At 36.8% G+C, this 17383-nt stretch overlaps 1 protein-coding gene across 2 annotated transcripts in view; it reads right to left on the reverse strand.

Moving 5' to 3' along the window:
• The window catches only part of TPP2 (tripeptidyl peptidase 2), a 50099-nt gene that overhangs the window by 20771 nt on the left and 11945 nt on the right, over nt 1-17383 (reverse strand). For both annotated transcript variants that reach the window (XM_084225989.1, XM_084225990.1), the window contains exons 8-21: nt 16719-16795; nt 16070-16197; nt 14141-14240; nt 12000-12148; nt 11758-11873; nt 9988-10156; nt 7932-8089; nt 7337-7413; nt 6403-6509; nt 5450-5604; nt 4221-4337; nt 2962-3062; nt 890-986; nt 476-613 (exon numbers count right to left, since the gene is read on the reverse strand). In XM_084225989.1, the coding sequence (XP_084082115.1) occupies nt 476-613; nt 890-986; nt 2962-3062; nt 4221-4337; nt 5450-5604; nt 6403-6509; nt 7337-7413; nt 7932-8089; nt 9988-10156; nt 11758-11873; nt 12000-12148; nt 14141-14240; nt 16070-16197; nt 16719-16795 (1689 nt within the window). The remainder of the gene's footprint in view (nt 1-475; nt 614-889; nt 987-2961; nt 3063-4220; nt 4338-5449; nt 5605-6402; nt 6510-7336; nt 7414-7931; nt 8090-9987; nt 10157-11757; nt 11874-11999; nt 12149-14140; nt 14241-16069; nt 16198-16718; nt 16796-17383) is intronic.

A 17383-nucleotide genomic window follows, 5' to 3' on the forward strand; every position in this document is an offset into this window, starting at 1 on the left:
GAAGCGAACAAAGCTGTAGCATTAAAAAAGCTGTTTGAAGATATCAACAGCACTGAGGACAGTGTTCATGAATACAGAAGCCCCTGCTCTATCAGCACACTGTTCCACCTTGCATAGAAAAGTTTAAGGTATTGTCTTTGCAAAAGACCAAAACAAAGAACAACACCATTTTGAACTAATTTCTTGAAAAGCACCAGACAAAATCACAAGAAATGAGAAGTTAACAGCTTTTCCTCTTTCTCCTTCCTCAGGAGAGAAAAAAAAATCATGTTCTATTTCATGGACACTTATCTTTTTTTGATACAAATACATCACCATTGAACCTTGTATGACTTCTTGTGAATATATAAGAACATTAAAACTATGCATCAGGAAATGTAAAGAGCTAACAGGAGGCCTGGGAGGTAAAAAAAAAAAAAGAACATTTTCACAGTTTTCAGCAAAAATAAGGTAAAATAAATACATTACTCTATACCTGGTGTGGATAGGCATCTCCTGAACCCATCTGTCTTTTGTTCTGGTCAAAAATAATCCAGAGCTGACTATCAAATTCAGATTCATACAACAATTCACAAAGAAGTGGACAGCTTGGAGTTACTTCTCCACTCTTAGGCTATTAAAAGAAAGGTAAAAGCATTTAATCTACTACAGAATAAAACAAGTACAATCCTTACATACATATTCAAAAAGATAACTGAACTGTAGCATGTTTCAAACAACAGTAGCTTTTAAAGTGAACCAAATCAGAATATTGACTGTAGGGAGTCTAGAGTGTGACTCTAGACCTCCTTCCTGAGAGAAAGTGAGTTAAAATTAAGACCTGGTTAAATAAAACATTATGTGTTAATAATAACTTAAAAAAAAAAAAAACAACTAATGTAACCCTTACCTGATGGAAGTTATAGGTCAAAATCATCTCATACAGTTGACGATTATTCGGTAAAATATCTCTGGATCCCAAAGGTTTTATTTTTGCACTCACTGGTCTGCAGTTAAACAACAAAAGGTTCTCTTGAGAAACATGTATCCTCTATCAAAACTTGTCTTGCTTAAGTAGAAGCATGTTCTGAGATACAACTGAATTCAGCACATGCCATAATGTCTCATATATTGTAACTATCCAAGCAGCATAAATTCCTCACTTAAAATTAATGTCAGTCCAAAAATAAGGCTTAGTGACACTACAACACTACAGACACTGCCAAAAAAAAAAAAAAAAAGAGAAAGAAAACAATGTAGTAGGCATGCCTAAATGCTCAAAATTAAAGTTTATTAAGTTTAAGGGGGAAAAAAAAAATCAGATTACATTTCTAGTATCCATGCTGAAATCAACACTTGTCTTTGTAACTGATTAACAGCACTGCAATTAGAAGACAGAAAAATTGATAATTCCTTTTTATAGAAGGTTGTGTCTTCAGAGAATGTAAGAAGCCTTACAGTAATCTGAGTAGTAACACAGAAGAAGGTATACTACAGAGAGCATATGTTAAGTCAGACACACTCGGGAAAAGCAGTCAAAGTTCAGGGAAGCCAAACATTTTAGACTTTAAAACGTCAAAAAATGTAAACAAAATAATAATGATATAGGAAAAAATCTAAGCTTCAGAGATAAAGAAGAGCAGAATCAGGGTGGTCTGGCATCATTTAAGTTCACCTTTCATTTATTAAATCAGATAACCTCTAACTTCATGATCAGAATTTGTCTCTAATTGTCAAGGGCAGAGGCTAGTCACTAGTAGGATTTGGGTGCTGGGTCAGACCACAAGTCTGTTTAACCCAGGTTCCCTAGTCTGGCAGACACTGGATAGACTGCTGACAGAAGCCTTAAGAACTGAGTAATACCACAAATGACATGATATGTCTCCCTAACATTCACCCTGCCTCCAAGCATTTGAAACCAGAGACAGAATGAAAAGCCATTCAGTAATTCTCTCTCTGTGTCATGACTCATTAGTTCATTCAAGAGACACCATCCCTGCCTTAATTTAAATACATAAATATTTCTCCATAGTTTACTTAATTGCAGTTCATTTACTGTCAGATGAGGAAGTAAAGAGCATGGCCATTTTTCCAACCAAGAATGAGGGAAATGTTAAGGGACTGTTTTATTACCTCAATTAGGCACATCAAATGGATTATTTCTGAATCTAACATTAGGTGATACGTTCATTAAACTCCTGGCAATTCCAATTAGTCAATTCCATTTACAAGTACCCAAAAGCCCCAGACAGAGCCCAAAGTCTCCACTCACACGCCCAAATAATGGAAAACTTTGGATTACTGACCACTGTGAATTTGTCCCACATCTCAGAAGTACCACTTGAAGCACATGGCATTTCTTTAACCTTCTGAAGTGACCAGCTTTAATCACTGCTGCACCATTTAGAAATTTCCCAGCAAAGTTCTTTCCCCAATCAGCATGTGTTAAACTAACAAGGTAAACACAGCTTTCCCCCAAAATATCTCCAGCAGATTCTACAAAAACACTTTAAATACAGCAAGAGAGAAAGGACAGTTTTCCCAGGCCAAAATTTGGCAGGATCCCAAGCAGCTGTTTACAGGGAAAAAAAACCAAAAAGAAAACAAGCCAAAACAAAACAAAAAAAACCAGAAAGAGCAAACAGCAGCACATAGTAACTCCAATACCTCTACAAATTTTTTTTCTGTAGATTTTAAAATACCTTTCACCTCAAAGTGTCTGGAAGCAGTGGAATATTTTTGTAAATTTTTCTTCTTTCAAATTAGCTTAAGGAAAGTAATTTGTCTTGAAAAAGTCACCACAAAGAAGAGAATGCTGACCAATTAACTGATGCTGACAAATTAATTGACGCTTCCAAAGCTACTTTGAATTTGACAAGAATATTTTTGTAATCCTGAATTTCACTGCTAATGTGTTACTGTTTTAACTCTACATATGTGCAGTTTTCCCAGTCTCCCAAAACAGTTCCCCAGAAACTCTACCTGAGCGTTTGAACCCAGCTTTTCAGATTTATGCATGGAGCAATATCTTCGTATTTCAACAGGGACTGAACATCAAACCGTACGATGCCTTCTGAAGCGTGCTAGAAGAAGAGCATAGAGCAATTATGCTTCTGTGCACTTACAACAGCAGATGGGGACTACATAGTATGATCCTCAAAAACATAACACAAGCTGTAGTTATTTATACTTTAGCAAGTAATACTGTGTAATTTTGAGAGCATCACAAGTGCATTTCTATTTTACAACAGCAGATAATACTGGGACTTGCAAAACTTATATAAATAAAACTTAAGCTCCAGTTGCTCATCTTTTCCCTTCCTAATTTAAACACTTTGTACAGAACTGTTCAGTCATACTACAGGCAGGACTACATTTGTTTGTGCATTTAGGATTATTTACTTTCAATATGTAATTCAATATATACAATACAGAATATTAAAACAAGTATTTTATGGTGATTCCTAGGACTGTTATTACAGAATAGATTAACTCTGCAAAAGAGAAACAATACTGCATACACAGACTTGGTGATGGGCAAAATAATTTTAAAAGTTTATTTCTAGCAGTATCCCATGACAAAGACACCAGTATATGAGCACTATTGAAATTTATTTTATGGAAGTTACCAGTGCTCAAAATGGAACAGGAAAGACTATTTGTATTCTCTTATTTTTCAGCGTCCATTATTCATTTGGTACAATCCTGCTGGGCCGGGGGCAGCTTCTGTGCACACCATCACCAACTCTCTTTTTCTGTTCTACCATTCAAGACCTGGAACTTTAACACACTACCCACTCTTTCTTCCTCAGTTTATTCAGCTCTTAGAGCCTGAATACATCCGAATTCACCCACAGGAGAGCTACAATTTGCTCCGAGGTTTAGCTGAAAGAAAGGCAGGAGCCCAGACAGATTAGCATGCTGCTTCTTCATGTAGGTACCAGCTCTCAAAGAACTCTTTCCTGAGGGAGGCAGTGTCAAACGAAGCCAGGTTGCATAGGACAGCAACGAACACAGGACCAAGACAAAGTACTGCAGATATCACACTAACATATTAAGCAACTTTTTCAACCCTTCAGTATCACAGAACACTAGGAATCATGACACTGCCCCACCCACTGTACTTTCAACTGCCCTTTTCACTGTTTCTAAATTCAGGCAAGAAGGAAGAAAAGCTGGGTTTTTTCTCAGAAACCACAGGATTTCACAGTAATTCAATATAAGCACTCTGGAAAACTTACCATGTTTAGCTGAGGAGCACCACAAAGAACACCATGGAAAGAAATTGTGTAATTAATGCTAACATCACTAAGGCTTGCCCACCACCGAGCAACACAAAATTCAATGGTTTTTCCAGCCTGGGTAACAAAAGCACAAAGTTAGAGTCCAGCTCCCATATTCCTCATCTATTGACCCCAGCCTCCCAAAACCCAACCAAAAAAAAAGACCAGAGTAAAACTCAATAAAGACCTTTTATGTCTAGTTTACTCCAATTGTACAGATTTGTACAGTACCAAGAAAGACATTATACTTGGTTCAGAAAACATAAGACAATTCCAACAAAACAGCTTGACTTACAAATACTTCAAAACAAGGAGAGTGCCCTGGTATACTCAACACAGGAAGGTACTGCTTTTAAATGTTCTGTCGTCTATTCTTATCCCTCTAACTAGGCAGACAGGTTAGCTCATAGATCAGTTTAATGTGTGCCCCCTAAAACATGCATTAGAAAAAGACATCTCACTTGCTCCCTAAGTAAGATGACACAAAACTTGAGAGGTTTGATTTAGTTTTGTTTTTGCCTGGTTGGTGGGGTTTTCTGGGTTTTTCTTGTTTCAGTTTTTAAATAAAATGACAAAATAATGCATCAATGGGACCAACATAGCTTATGGTCCCTCACCTGATATTTTCACAGAGGGTAAGGGACTGAATTGCACAGGAATTATAACTACCCTTTGGCATTAGAGCTATACAACTAAACTGAGCAAAGCAGGGGACAGACTTGAAGGAGGCTCTGTTACCCACACCCCTGAACTGCTAAGTTCATTCCCTGACTGTTTTGGACTCTTGAGCTAGCATTATCCAAGCTAAGACTCCTGTACCAAGGATGTATGAATGTGAGGCAATCAGTTACCCCTGGCTTCAAGATGAAGATGTCCCAGACTACTGCATTAACCACTAAAGGCAAAATATGCTAACTATCCAACAAGGCATAGCTCCTATTTGAAAGGGAAACAAACTGCTCTGCATAAACAAATTACAGATATTAACATGTATTATATTACTAAATAGCTCAGAAATATTAGCAAGCTGTTAGAAATCTTTTCAAAACTGAAAATCAGATTGACTACTGCAATAAACACACAAGTCTTGGGTTTGGTTTCTTTTTTTTTAGGAAAAAAAAATCCCAAATAAGTTGTTATACTGCACTGATACATTATTTTATTTACCTCACCCTAAGGTAACTTACTAAGACAGGAAATGCTTCAATCACTGAGCCTTTTTCTGGTAAGGATGAAAATTTGTAGAATTCATGACTTCTGTATGCTTTTTGCTTCACAAGCTGAACGGCATGAAGCACAAACTTGGCAGTCACATCAGCTGAACATGAACACACTGTCACTTCTATATTAGAGAAAAAGAAATTTACTCTGAAGACACAAGAATTTTAGAAGAAAAGCAGAGAAACATCACTTTCACAAGCAATTTGTAATTTAAGATGTTATGCAGTACCCAAAGTGGCTCCACATGTGAAAAATGCTTATAACTCAGTTAACTTCAAAAGTCCTTTCAGGTTAAAGGAAAACTAGCTAAGTTCAGAGGATGGTTAAAGAGAAATACATCTCAATTAAACAGTCAAAATTAATCAGATAGTACAGATGTATCACCTGTATAGGACAGACTGCTAAATTACGAATGAAGAGTCTTGTCACTAACTTCAGCCTGAATGAAAGATTTTTGAAAGGACTATTGTTTAGTAATCTCACAAAGAAAGACAAGGGAAAAAAAAAACCCTTTTTTTCTTTCTTGCAAAATTATGAGCTTTTTACCCATTGTGAAAATCACATTTTCTTCGGTTAGGACTTCTTTCAACACTACATCCATACACCTTAAAAACTAGGTAAGCCTCAGACAGTGATACTTTTCCATAAACATGGGGCATTCCTCCAGGTATACACAACCACTTCAGATTGATATTGGCTGGTTTCTTTAAGACTTAGAATCAAGATCCTACTATACCAAAAACTGTGAAATAACTCAAAATCACTCATCTAAGAGCTTAAAAATCAAACAAATATTTACATATTCATGGACTGAAACCTTCAGTATTTATTCAGGCAGAACTCAAAATTATTTAAAACCAACTTTGTCAAGTCTGACAGATGCAATTTTTTATTTAGTTAATGTGGTCATCTCCCTTACCAGCCCATGTAGCTCCCTGGGGAACATCAATGAAGTGCCTTCGGATCTGACCGGGTTTAAAATGAACATCTGTGTATGTCAGGTCATAGCTTGATGATTCATCTACTCTGTATGTCAAAAGGAAAACACAACTAGTAGTCAAACAAGCTGTGAAGCCAATTTTGGAAGCAATTTTAAATGCAAAAATACTCTAAAATTGTGTACAATGAGGATATTCAGTCTTTAACACCTATTATATTAATCCTACTAATACAGAATCTGACAGTACAATGTATCAAAAAGATATAAAATGTCAGCTCCACCACACTATGCAAATACCTTCCCCAGAATTACAGCACCTAAACAGAAATATCACAAAATCCTCATTTTCACTGGGTCTGCTTTTCCTGGCTGAGTGGATTGCACTGAAGTGAGCTAAGGTATGGAAGTAGCAATATTTCCATGAACAAATTAGAGAACAGTTACTTTGTCTTTCCCCCTCAGGGCAGACTGTCCACCAAACAGGTTTAATAAAATATTCCCTTTCCTTATCAACATCACTTAAGTCTTATTTTTAACCCAGTGATGGGCACAATACCAACTCCAAACTCACTGTATTGAAGTAATGATCAAAGCTTATCCCAGTGTATACAATGGCCAAATAATGCCCTCTGGCTCTAGGTACTCTAGTTCCCCAGGCAGATATGAAAAACCAAACTCCAGCTGACCTACACATATGAACAGTACATTGATTGATACTTTGGTCAACAAGCCAGAAGGCATCTGTATGCTGATAGAATAGGAAGCTGCTGCCACTGTGGCTAAGCCCACCAGGACACACTGCTGTCATGACCAAACTATAAAAAAATGTCACAACGGCATAAGCCTGCTGTAAGAATCTTTTCAGGTTATTGCAGGAAGTCCAGGAACTCTCAAGAGTTCTGGATTTACTCACCTTGTTGGTATAACAACAGTGATTGGAACTCTGAACAAAGGGCCTGCATTAGGCATTGCTGTATCATATCCACACACCTAACAAAATAAAATACAACAACTCAAAATCTGTGGTCAAAATCAAACTATAGAAGACAACATTCAACTTAAATCAGTTGCAGAGTATTTTGAATCTTTGTAGCTGTCACTGAGGAGGAAAGGTCATTTGAGCACTGTCCCTCTAGAAACAGTAAAACACCAACAATCACCAAGGGAAAAAAAAAAGATATTTTTCCCATTTTGACTCATTTCACCAGAGGGAAAAAAACTTAATCAATGATTATTTATTTGGCTTATGTTTTCTATATGGTCTTATTTTTCAAACACAGATACTCAAAGTTCTACAGGCATGTGCTATACAACACTGTATAGCACAACTTACTGCTGAACCCTAGCTACAGTCTGTATAGACTGAAAGATACTGTGGCACTACTTTCTGGTCTGCAGAGCTCAAAGATTTTATTTCCTTAAATATTATTTCTATAAAATGTTGATAGAGACCCCATAAGGACACACAAGGGCACAAAATCTTGCTCAGAACACCAGTACTTCCATACCTCTGTATAATGTACTCCTCCACTCAGGCCACGTGGATCCACACGAATATTTATGTGTCGACACTGGTTCATGAGTTCTAAATGACTAGGACACTGGACCCATGGTGCATTTGAAGTTAAAGCTAAATGAAGCTGGAGAGATATTCTTTCAGTGTTTTCTGTCAGGAAACAAATTATAAAATTAATTCAGTAACACAGACGTGCACAGAGTCCACTGTAACAGTATTTGCTATTAAAATACACACACTGGTAAAATATAATAGGAACCAATTCCTTAGGGCCCCTGGATCTCTGATTCTGCACAAAGGGAGTGTTCTGTATTACTTCTTTTAACTTGACAACAAAAGAATAGCAGCAGTACGCAGTAAAATAAAGGTGGTATCCAGCTTTGAAATTCGTCTCCCCTGAAGCAGTCAAACCTGACAAAGCCAAAGGTAGGCTGGCAAGCAAGGCTATCCACAACAGAGTCTGGAAGCAGGTATAAACTTCCTTCTATAGATAATGTGTTGCCTAATGCAGAGAAATACAATAAAAAGCAAATCACATTGATTCTGAATGCTATGCTAATTGCCAAACTACATTATAAAGCATACTAAGCAAGAGGTAAAGTCTATTAAAATTACTATGATAATCTAGTCAAATTTTGCAAACAGTCAGTCTGGCGGATTCTGCAAATTAGCTGTTATGCCAAAAATGCTATGCATTAAGGCACAGCTTTTAGAAAAGCATCCAGAGCAATTGAAATGTTGAAAAGTTTTAGTTATTAGCAGCTTCCTCCTGCTCTAAAGATTAATGACATTTTGAAATTTTTTTATTCGGTTTTAGTCCTAATTAAGCTTATCTTAATTTTCAGACATTTCATCACATCTAGACTAAGCAGAGAAAGGAACACTCTATTATAAGTACAGCAGAAGAAATAAAAGCTTGAAGCGAGCCTCAACAGACAAACTGAGCAATCAGCCTCCCTAAACTCTTATTTACAGTTTCTCAAACTCAGTCTTGTTGAAGACACCAGACACAGCACAGAAATAACTAGGGAAAACAGGTACCAGGGAAAACTAGGGAAACATCATCTATGCACCAGTGCCAGTCATTCATTGCAAATGCCTGTTTCTAGATTGCTTATTTCCTGCAGAAGTCTCGCGAACAATTATTTTGTGTCACACATTAAATTTAAAATGCACTGACTGCAATGTAAGCTGTCAAGCAACTAAGTTATTTGGAGTCAGCAATCTGCCCCAATTCGCACCATTTCTGCCCCTAAATAAACTCATCTCTTCATCACATGCCAACCTTCTTGATGACCACTGGTTTTAGGAAAGAAGTAAACTTAGTAACAAGCTCTCACACGGCTCCCTTCCCATATACAACATAATTCAGTCTCTCAGTGAGTTTCAATTTTTATTAAATAAAGCAGGGCAAAAGGGTTTGCAGAAAAAAGGCTAAACCTTATTTTCATCTGCAAAAGTTATTTTTACCCTTTTAGTAATAAAATCCATATAAATTCCTGTATTCCTAGATACCCTTAGAGATCTTCATTAATTATTAGATAGTGAATGGAAGTCTAATTTGTTAAACAAGATTTTTCTAATGTTGTGAAAATTTTATCTAAAGTCCAAATCTAGAATTTATAGTCTTTAAATAATTTCTGGGGGCTTTCATCTTTAGAGCAATCATCAACCTCTGCCAAAAGTTATCTACAATACAAACCCTGAAGTTCTGTAATTTCATGAAACATCAGGGATCTATGGTTATTCTTCTCTGTTTCTCCAAAGCCCCCCAACCTGACTTTAAATTTCTACAGAACAAAGAGATGCCTTTTTTTCAGTGAGAGGAAGCACTGAAGCAACAGTCTCCTCAAACAACATGAAAGCCCTACATGCCAGTCTGAGGTTGAAACAGAAAAGTTGTTTATTTTGCACATCTTCCTTGACCATGAAACTTATGGTTATACTGACTCCTTTTACAGTACAGGTTCCTATCACTCATCATTATCATGGCTTTTTGTTTCAAGTTTGTAGTTCTTTGCACCTCCCCCACTAAAGCTCTTTCCTACCTGTATTCTCAGGAAAGACAGGCTCTATGCCAACCCCATGATCAGATGGTGCCACTATCTGGGCTGGGTCTCTGAGGTAGATTCCACGGTTGCTGCCGACAGTAACTGTGAAGCCGATGTTACTTGTGAATGATGAATTCTGAATGAGGTAGTCATAGGCTTTATCAACCTGTTAGAAAGAGCAAATTCTAAATTAACAAATTTCAACTTAATGGCAATTTATACATATTCTCTTCAATATGAAATGTTTAGCAAGCACAGTAAGAAGCAGTGAAGTACCTCACATGCTACCTGAGCAACATGCAATTGCACGATACTCAGTACAGAAAATGAGGCAACTTTTGCAGTCTGCAAGGTCCACAGAGAGCCCAGAAAGCCAAGAACATTTCAGAAAACAAACAAGGCCAAGTCTCCTCTGCTACAAATCCACAAAAAGATTCCTATTCAGAGATGACACTGAAGAAGACCCAAGGCCCAAACCTACTATTCTAATTTAGGTGACTTTTTTGTAGGTGGAGCAACACTAGTTACAACATTTAAAACTTTTATATGAAAAGAAGCTGAGCAATTAAAAAATGACAGGCAATGGAATACCCAAACAAGTCTTATATATTGATATGCAGTAAAAGAACCAGGTCATGAAATCCAGCTCTGGGTTTAAGTACATGAGCTGTCACAATAAGCTCACACAACAAATTCATCCTCTTGTTTTAAAAAGACACTTTTCCACCTCACTTGCTATTTTACTGACTACAAAAATCTTAAATTCTCTTCTACTTGACAGCAAGGTACCTTCACCAGTGAAGATTAGGGCACTCTCCCTTGAGACAAGTTGACATACAACACCTCATCTCCAAGATCAATTCTAATCACATTTTAACACATAATTTAAATCACAGACTACTAAAACACCAAGTATGATTCGTGCATTATATTTTTTATTTGATATACCCACAACCACTGCTGCCTTCTGTATCAAACTCAGCATTACAGATGTGTTTAACAGGCATTACTTACTAGGTTCTACCATCTCCAGAACTTGAATTTTGGGCTAAGCATTTAATAGCTGGCATTTTGAAGCACAAGAGAAAAGTCTTAGTACTTCTATTAGACTAGGACAGGAGTGACTGTAGGTAAAAACCAGGCCCAGCTCTGTAAGAACATAAGCTAATGCATAGGGAGACAATATGCCTTTACCATACAGAGGATCACATCACAAATTTCCAAACTACTCTGAAGCCCACAGGAAACTATGAGCACTCAGACTATTTAGTGCAGGCCTGCAGCCAAGTCACTGCACAACTGCAGCTGTACTTCTCTGTGAACCAGCATGGGCGTCTGTTTTCATTGCCCAGAACTTACAGTCCCAGCTTTTCTCTGAACAGAACAAGTTCAACTGTCTCTGACAATACTTAAAAACATTTTTGGACATTGGGACAGAATTTAGGCACCCATGTGGCGCCTAAATCCACATGTGGGTGATAAAAACCTATATCCCACTTTTATGTCCATGTATCTTTTGATCAGCATAAAAATGTGTCCAGTTATCACATTTATTTTACAGTAACTGCATGCTGAAACTGGAAGAACCTTCTCATTCCTCTTCCCCTCCCACTACATTCCCTTCCTCTCCCCCAGAGAGATTTGAGAATCAAGTAGCATGGAACAAACTGAGTGAGATCACCTTAAAAGCTGTTCTGGCCATTTTGTGGGTTAGTTTTTCACCAGCAGTTATTTATATTATATTGGTTCATTTTTTCTTTCAAATACCTGAATAATACCATGTCCTTGTGCAAATACTTCTATGTTTTCAGCTTTCACTGCAGTATTTTCTAATGCTCTTCTGACAGAATGAACAGTGTAATGAACATTATTAGCTTTGAGTCCTGAAATTAAAAATAAGAGTGTTACTGGATACAACAAAATATTTCAAAGTGACAGCATTTTTTTAAGAGGAAAAAGTATCACCTCTTTTAGATGATACATCTATGTTTAACATTGTAGCACTTTACCTGACAATACTAACGCAATGCCTCCACATGCATTGGGAGAAGACATGGATGTGCCATTCATGAGCTGTGTTCCTCGCAGAGTCCAGTTTGGAACAGAAGCAATAGCACCTCCTGGGGCACTGATACTTACTCCAAGGGCTCCATCAGTGCTAGCATTAAAAAGCAATAGTTAAAACACCAACTTTTTTTTTTTTTTTTTGCTCAATTTAAGATAAAGTTTTCAGTACACTTAAAAGAAAGTTTACTTTAGAGAATACTCACTGCATTTTACTTCACTAAATCCATTAACCCATTAAACCCAAGAAAAAGCATGCCACCAACTAACAATTTAAAATGTCATGTTAATCATCAGCTGAGCCTGTTTTACAGTGAGAGGTTTCTAAATTTTCACTCCTTCAATATTCTCCACCAGGCTTGAGTTTAGCCAGCAGAATAATTTCTGGGATTTTAATTACAAAATGCACACAAACCAACCTATCAAACACTTCAATAAATAAATTAGTATTTCATGTAGCTTATTCAATGGTTATTGCTTCTAAAGAAAAATAGTAAAAGGGGGAGGAAGGCTAGAAAAGATCCAAAACCTAGACTTCTAATTTTGCATGCTGACAGTTCGCTACCAGGTTAAGTTTTGAATTTACAAGCCTGAGACAAGAGGGCAAGGGGAGAATACATAAAACGTAATGTCAAGACATAGGTCAGGATCAGCTGGGCCTAATCCGTAAACCCCACTTCTTTCACATGCATATTTAAGAACAGAGCAACTGTGTGCCCATGGCACAGTTAGAACAGCATCTAGTTTTCAACTCTGTGAGCCAGATATGCTCCATCTTTCTTGCTCTGGATAGACAAAAAGTGGACTGCTTGAATAAGGACAGCCCTGTGCCTGAGCTATTCAGTTCTGTAGAGAGGCAGGATATTTTAGGGTACTTATATCCCACACTAACGATTTCATATGTCTAAAATCTGTTTAACATCAGAATATTCCAAGTATGATAGGGCAATGTGACGTTTGGACATATTTTATGAGAGCCATATATAAACTCATAAAAAGGTTCTGCATCCCAGCACCTCGGCACAAGCAGTGCACAGCACATCTGCCTGAAAGCCTCTACTGCTTACTGGGACAGACTGATCCCTACATGAAGACTGCTATAGAAAACTTTAGGAACTCTCCAGTAATCTGCATACTACACCCTAAACAAGGAGAATCCTCCTTTGGCCAGACTTGGCCTTTCAGCTGACTCTTTTACAGGGCACGGTGACTAAGCACACAAAAAGGTATCAATAAACGTGTGTGTGTGTGTGTCCATCAAAACTAATTACAAATCAATCTGCCTTTCTCAGCTGAAGGTAGAGAGCACATTTCTCTTTTCCCTATAGAAAACATGACAATCTTTCATAGTAAGTTTCTTGAAACAATATACTTGCCTGTAAATATACAAACACCGTAACAGCTAGAGAACAATTCCAAATTCTAAACACAGGCAAGAACTCAAGAAGAGATGTCAATATTTTTTTTCTTTGTTTGTCTATCCCATTACTATCAGATGCTTCTGAGAAATGAAATAAAAATTGGAGTTTACATTGCCCTTAAAATTTCTTTCACACATATTTCAGAAAATTTTCTGTAGTATAAGGTAGAAAGCAATTTTTTTTGCCTATTCACACCTCTACTGAACTCAAACAAAACCCTTGAGTAAATTATGCCAGCACAGCAATGCTACTGAAGCCAGAAATAACACCACTGCAGTAACAGTATTTATTTTAATCTTCATCAGTTATAGCACATTTAACTTCACCACACTAACCTAAAGAAATAAATGCTATAGAAAAAAAGTAAATCAAAAAATGCAAACAAATTTCCAAACAACCTTTCAGAAACTTTTATCGTCTTTGACTACATCTGTACCCAAATACTTTCATGGAAAATACAGACTGTGCTGAGGCAGTTCCATGCTATTCCCTCTCCTCCAGGAGTCCTAGATACCCATATACAAAAGTGTTACCAGAAAAGCAGGCTAGTTATGCTCTTGCCACAGGGAAGAATTACTTTCATTTTGGTATTAGTGACCTAGTTTAGATTTGAGTTCTATCACCTGAACCCCAAAGTTATCAATTGTTCTTGGAATATAACCTACCTAGGCCCTCTGGATGACCAAGTGTACTGATTTGCTGGCAGTTTTTCTCTCAAAGAGTATTCAGCAACCATCATGTCAGGGGACACATAGGCACCAACACCTATAAAAAACATTCAAGCATTTTAGATGTAATATGAATTTTTACTTAGAACTAAAGTAAAATTCTTCTGTGATTTAAATTCTTTATGAGAAGAATTCTTGCTTGACATTTAAAATGGAAACACACATTTTCCATCTCATTAAATCCAGATATTTTTGCAAGACATGTGTAAAGTATCATGCTATGCAGAAAAATGCTGATGGGCACACTGCATTTATAATAGTAAAATATCATGCATACTTCCAAGTTTCACTTTTGTTTAGTTGGAATATAACCTTCTACACTTCTTTCAGGTAACAGGTAACTTGTACATTTCTCCTCCCTCTCCTGCACCTCTTTCCTCTGTTTACACTGCTCTGCCACAAATTACAACAACTGCATGTCAGAGCAATCCATGTGAATTGGTTCATGTTCATGTGGCTCCCAGCTACACCCCCTGGAGCAAATGGACACATCCACACATCTCAGACAGGAGACAGTCTTTAGTGGGTATCAGTTCCAAGTACACAGAGTATGTAAATGACTGCATCAAAGCCTGATAAAGTAGCAACTGTAGAAGAGAATGCCAAGGATGCACACTGCAACTATGATTTTGTTTACAGCACAAGCATGGTGGTACAAAACTACCATACCAAGCTGACAAATTTGGCAAGGCCCGTGTCTGTCTGTGTGAACTAAGCCAAACTATCATCTGTATTTTGCTTTACTCTCAAAAAAACAAAAACTCTATCTGGTTCTCTCCAGATGGAGGACAGGAGCAAACTACTTGGCATGCAGAGTGAATAATCATGCCGTCTCTAGAGTGAAACAACTAAGCTGAATTGACAGAGTAGATGCACTGTAAGAGCAAAGCCAGTGCAGACCTGAAAAGAGCTTGTTAGTTCCAGTTCCAGCCCCCAGTCTCAGTAGTGAATTAACAGCAGATTAACTTCCAGAAAGTAATCAGCATTAATTCTACTAGCTGCCCTGGAACAGCAGCTCTCCAGCTTCCAAGGCTTCATGCTAGTCTCCTTACATACTGGTCTCCTTGCATAAGAATTCTGACACTTAAAGAACATTTTGCGTAATGCAGCAGTGAGACAATAAAAGATTTATTTAAAAATTAAGACTAAGGAAGTTACCCTTGAATGCCAAACATTTTGCTGAAACTTGTAATTCAATCTTTCACTAAAATATCAAAACCATATATTAGCCTATCAGAAAAAGAATTTTAATGATAGTAATAGACTTGCACAGCAGTGGCACTGCAGCTGGAAAAATTCCTCCCCTACAAGGACTTGTCTAGATCCTAGCATGAGATTATTTTCTATCCAAATTAAAAACATCTGTTTCACTAAAAAAAAAAAAAAAAATCTGAATATTTGATGAAGACAGACGATTGAAAACTGTAGTTCTTACAATTCAAAACGCATTGCAATACTTCCCAGAAAACTAATTAGAGTCCAACTTAGAATCATATTTTCCTAAGTTGCATTTACCACCAGCTATGGGTTGGAGCAAATTGGTGTGCTTAGACAGTTACAGTTGAAAAACTAATCCTGAAATATTCAAGTAAGTCAGACCAAAGATTTCTTTTGCAAATTTTATACAAAGCCACATTAAATCAAGACCATTTGCCTCCCACCTCTTTTCTACATATGTAAGGTCTTGAATTGTAAGAAGATAATCTAAATTTGTATACCTAAGCACAGAGCAAGTGCCTCTCTCAGAATTAATCTTGTAGCACAGCAGGCAATTTTTTAGATTTAGTTCAGCAATCAAACATGTAACAAAAGTACAAAGTTTGAAAAGACAGACTGTCAAAATTTTTTTCTAAACTAATTATTTACCTATTACACTAGATGTAGTTCCACCAGGACATCCAACTGTAGAAAGGCAAGGACCATTATTTCCTGCACTTGAAACATAGATTACATTGTGTTTCCACACTGCTTCATTAATCACTTCACAAATTCTCCTGAAGTAAGAGAAAGAAATGAATCATTTACTCAACAATATTGCTTTCTTCCACAGGACAAAGCTCTCATTTCTAGTACAACCTTTGACCATTCACCAAACAAGGAAGCTTATGCAGCCTGCTTCCCACACCTAGCAGAGGCGGTTCAGAAGCTGACCAAAATATCTTCTGGTTTCAAAAAGAAGTGAAAACTATGTAGTGATCCTAGGTCTTCAAAAAATACACCCCACACATTATGTGGTGTCGCAACTATAAAAGTTCTTTATTATGATAAAATAGTGTTTGTATATGCGTTACAAACCAGTGTATGATATATTTGTATACGTACTATAAATGAAAAGCTTTTTCAATGGGTTTACTTCTTTCAAAATCCGTTTGAAATTTATACTGCACAGTTTCTAACTTATGAATCACGTGAGCCTGGATGATTCACTCTTAGCCACTAGCTGACTTACAGAAAACTCAACAAATACAATTCCACCTCTGTGAAATTAAAATACTTTAACCACAGTACTACTCACCCAGAATTTGGCCAGTGAGTTGCTTCTCCATAGCTGTAGTTGACAAGATCACATTTGTATTTTATTGTTTCTATCATCTGATAAAGTAAAAACGGAAGTCAAAATATGTGCTAGTCAAAGAATGAAAGTGACTTCAGGAACAACAGAAAACACCTGCTTAAATTGATTTGCTACATATGTAAGAAAGATAAATCTCTTGAATCTAGAAAATAATTTACTGCAACCAAATAAGTGCTATTTTCCCAAATAACTAAGAAAATTAAAAATACCTATTCCCTGAAAAGCCTTATTCTTGCCATGTTCCCAGCTAAAAATGAAGACATTATCCTAAGAGAAAACTGCAGACAGCACCAGTATTGTCTCAAGAACATAATATTCTCCTTTCTTGTGCAGTTTGATTAAACTCCAAAGAGTTGCAAAGAAGTTATTGTTCATGTTGCTACATCAAAATATCCTACGGACCACAAACACAGTCTTTTCTTATCCTTTTCTTGAGTAAAATTTTTCCTTATCATTATACAGAAAAACTCTTGGGTCTTTCATCAGTAAAAGGAATTTTTCCTCACTCTTAAGAAAAAGAGTTAACACAATACAGCAACATATGCCTCTACTCTAGATTTATTCTAGATCTGAGTAACTCTAAAAGATACAGTGACAACAGAAAT

This window comes from Fringilla coelebs, assembly GCF_963513975.1.
Source record: "Fringilla coelebs genome assembly, chromosome: 2".
Taxonomy (NCBI): Eukaryota; Metazoa; Chordata; class Aves; order Passeriformes; family Fringillidae; genus Fringilla; species Fringilla coelebs.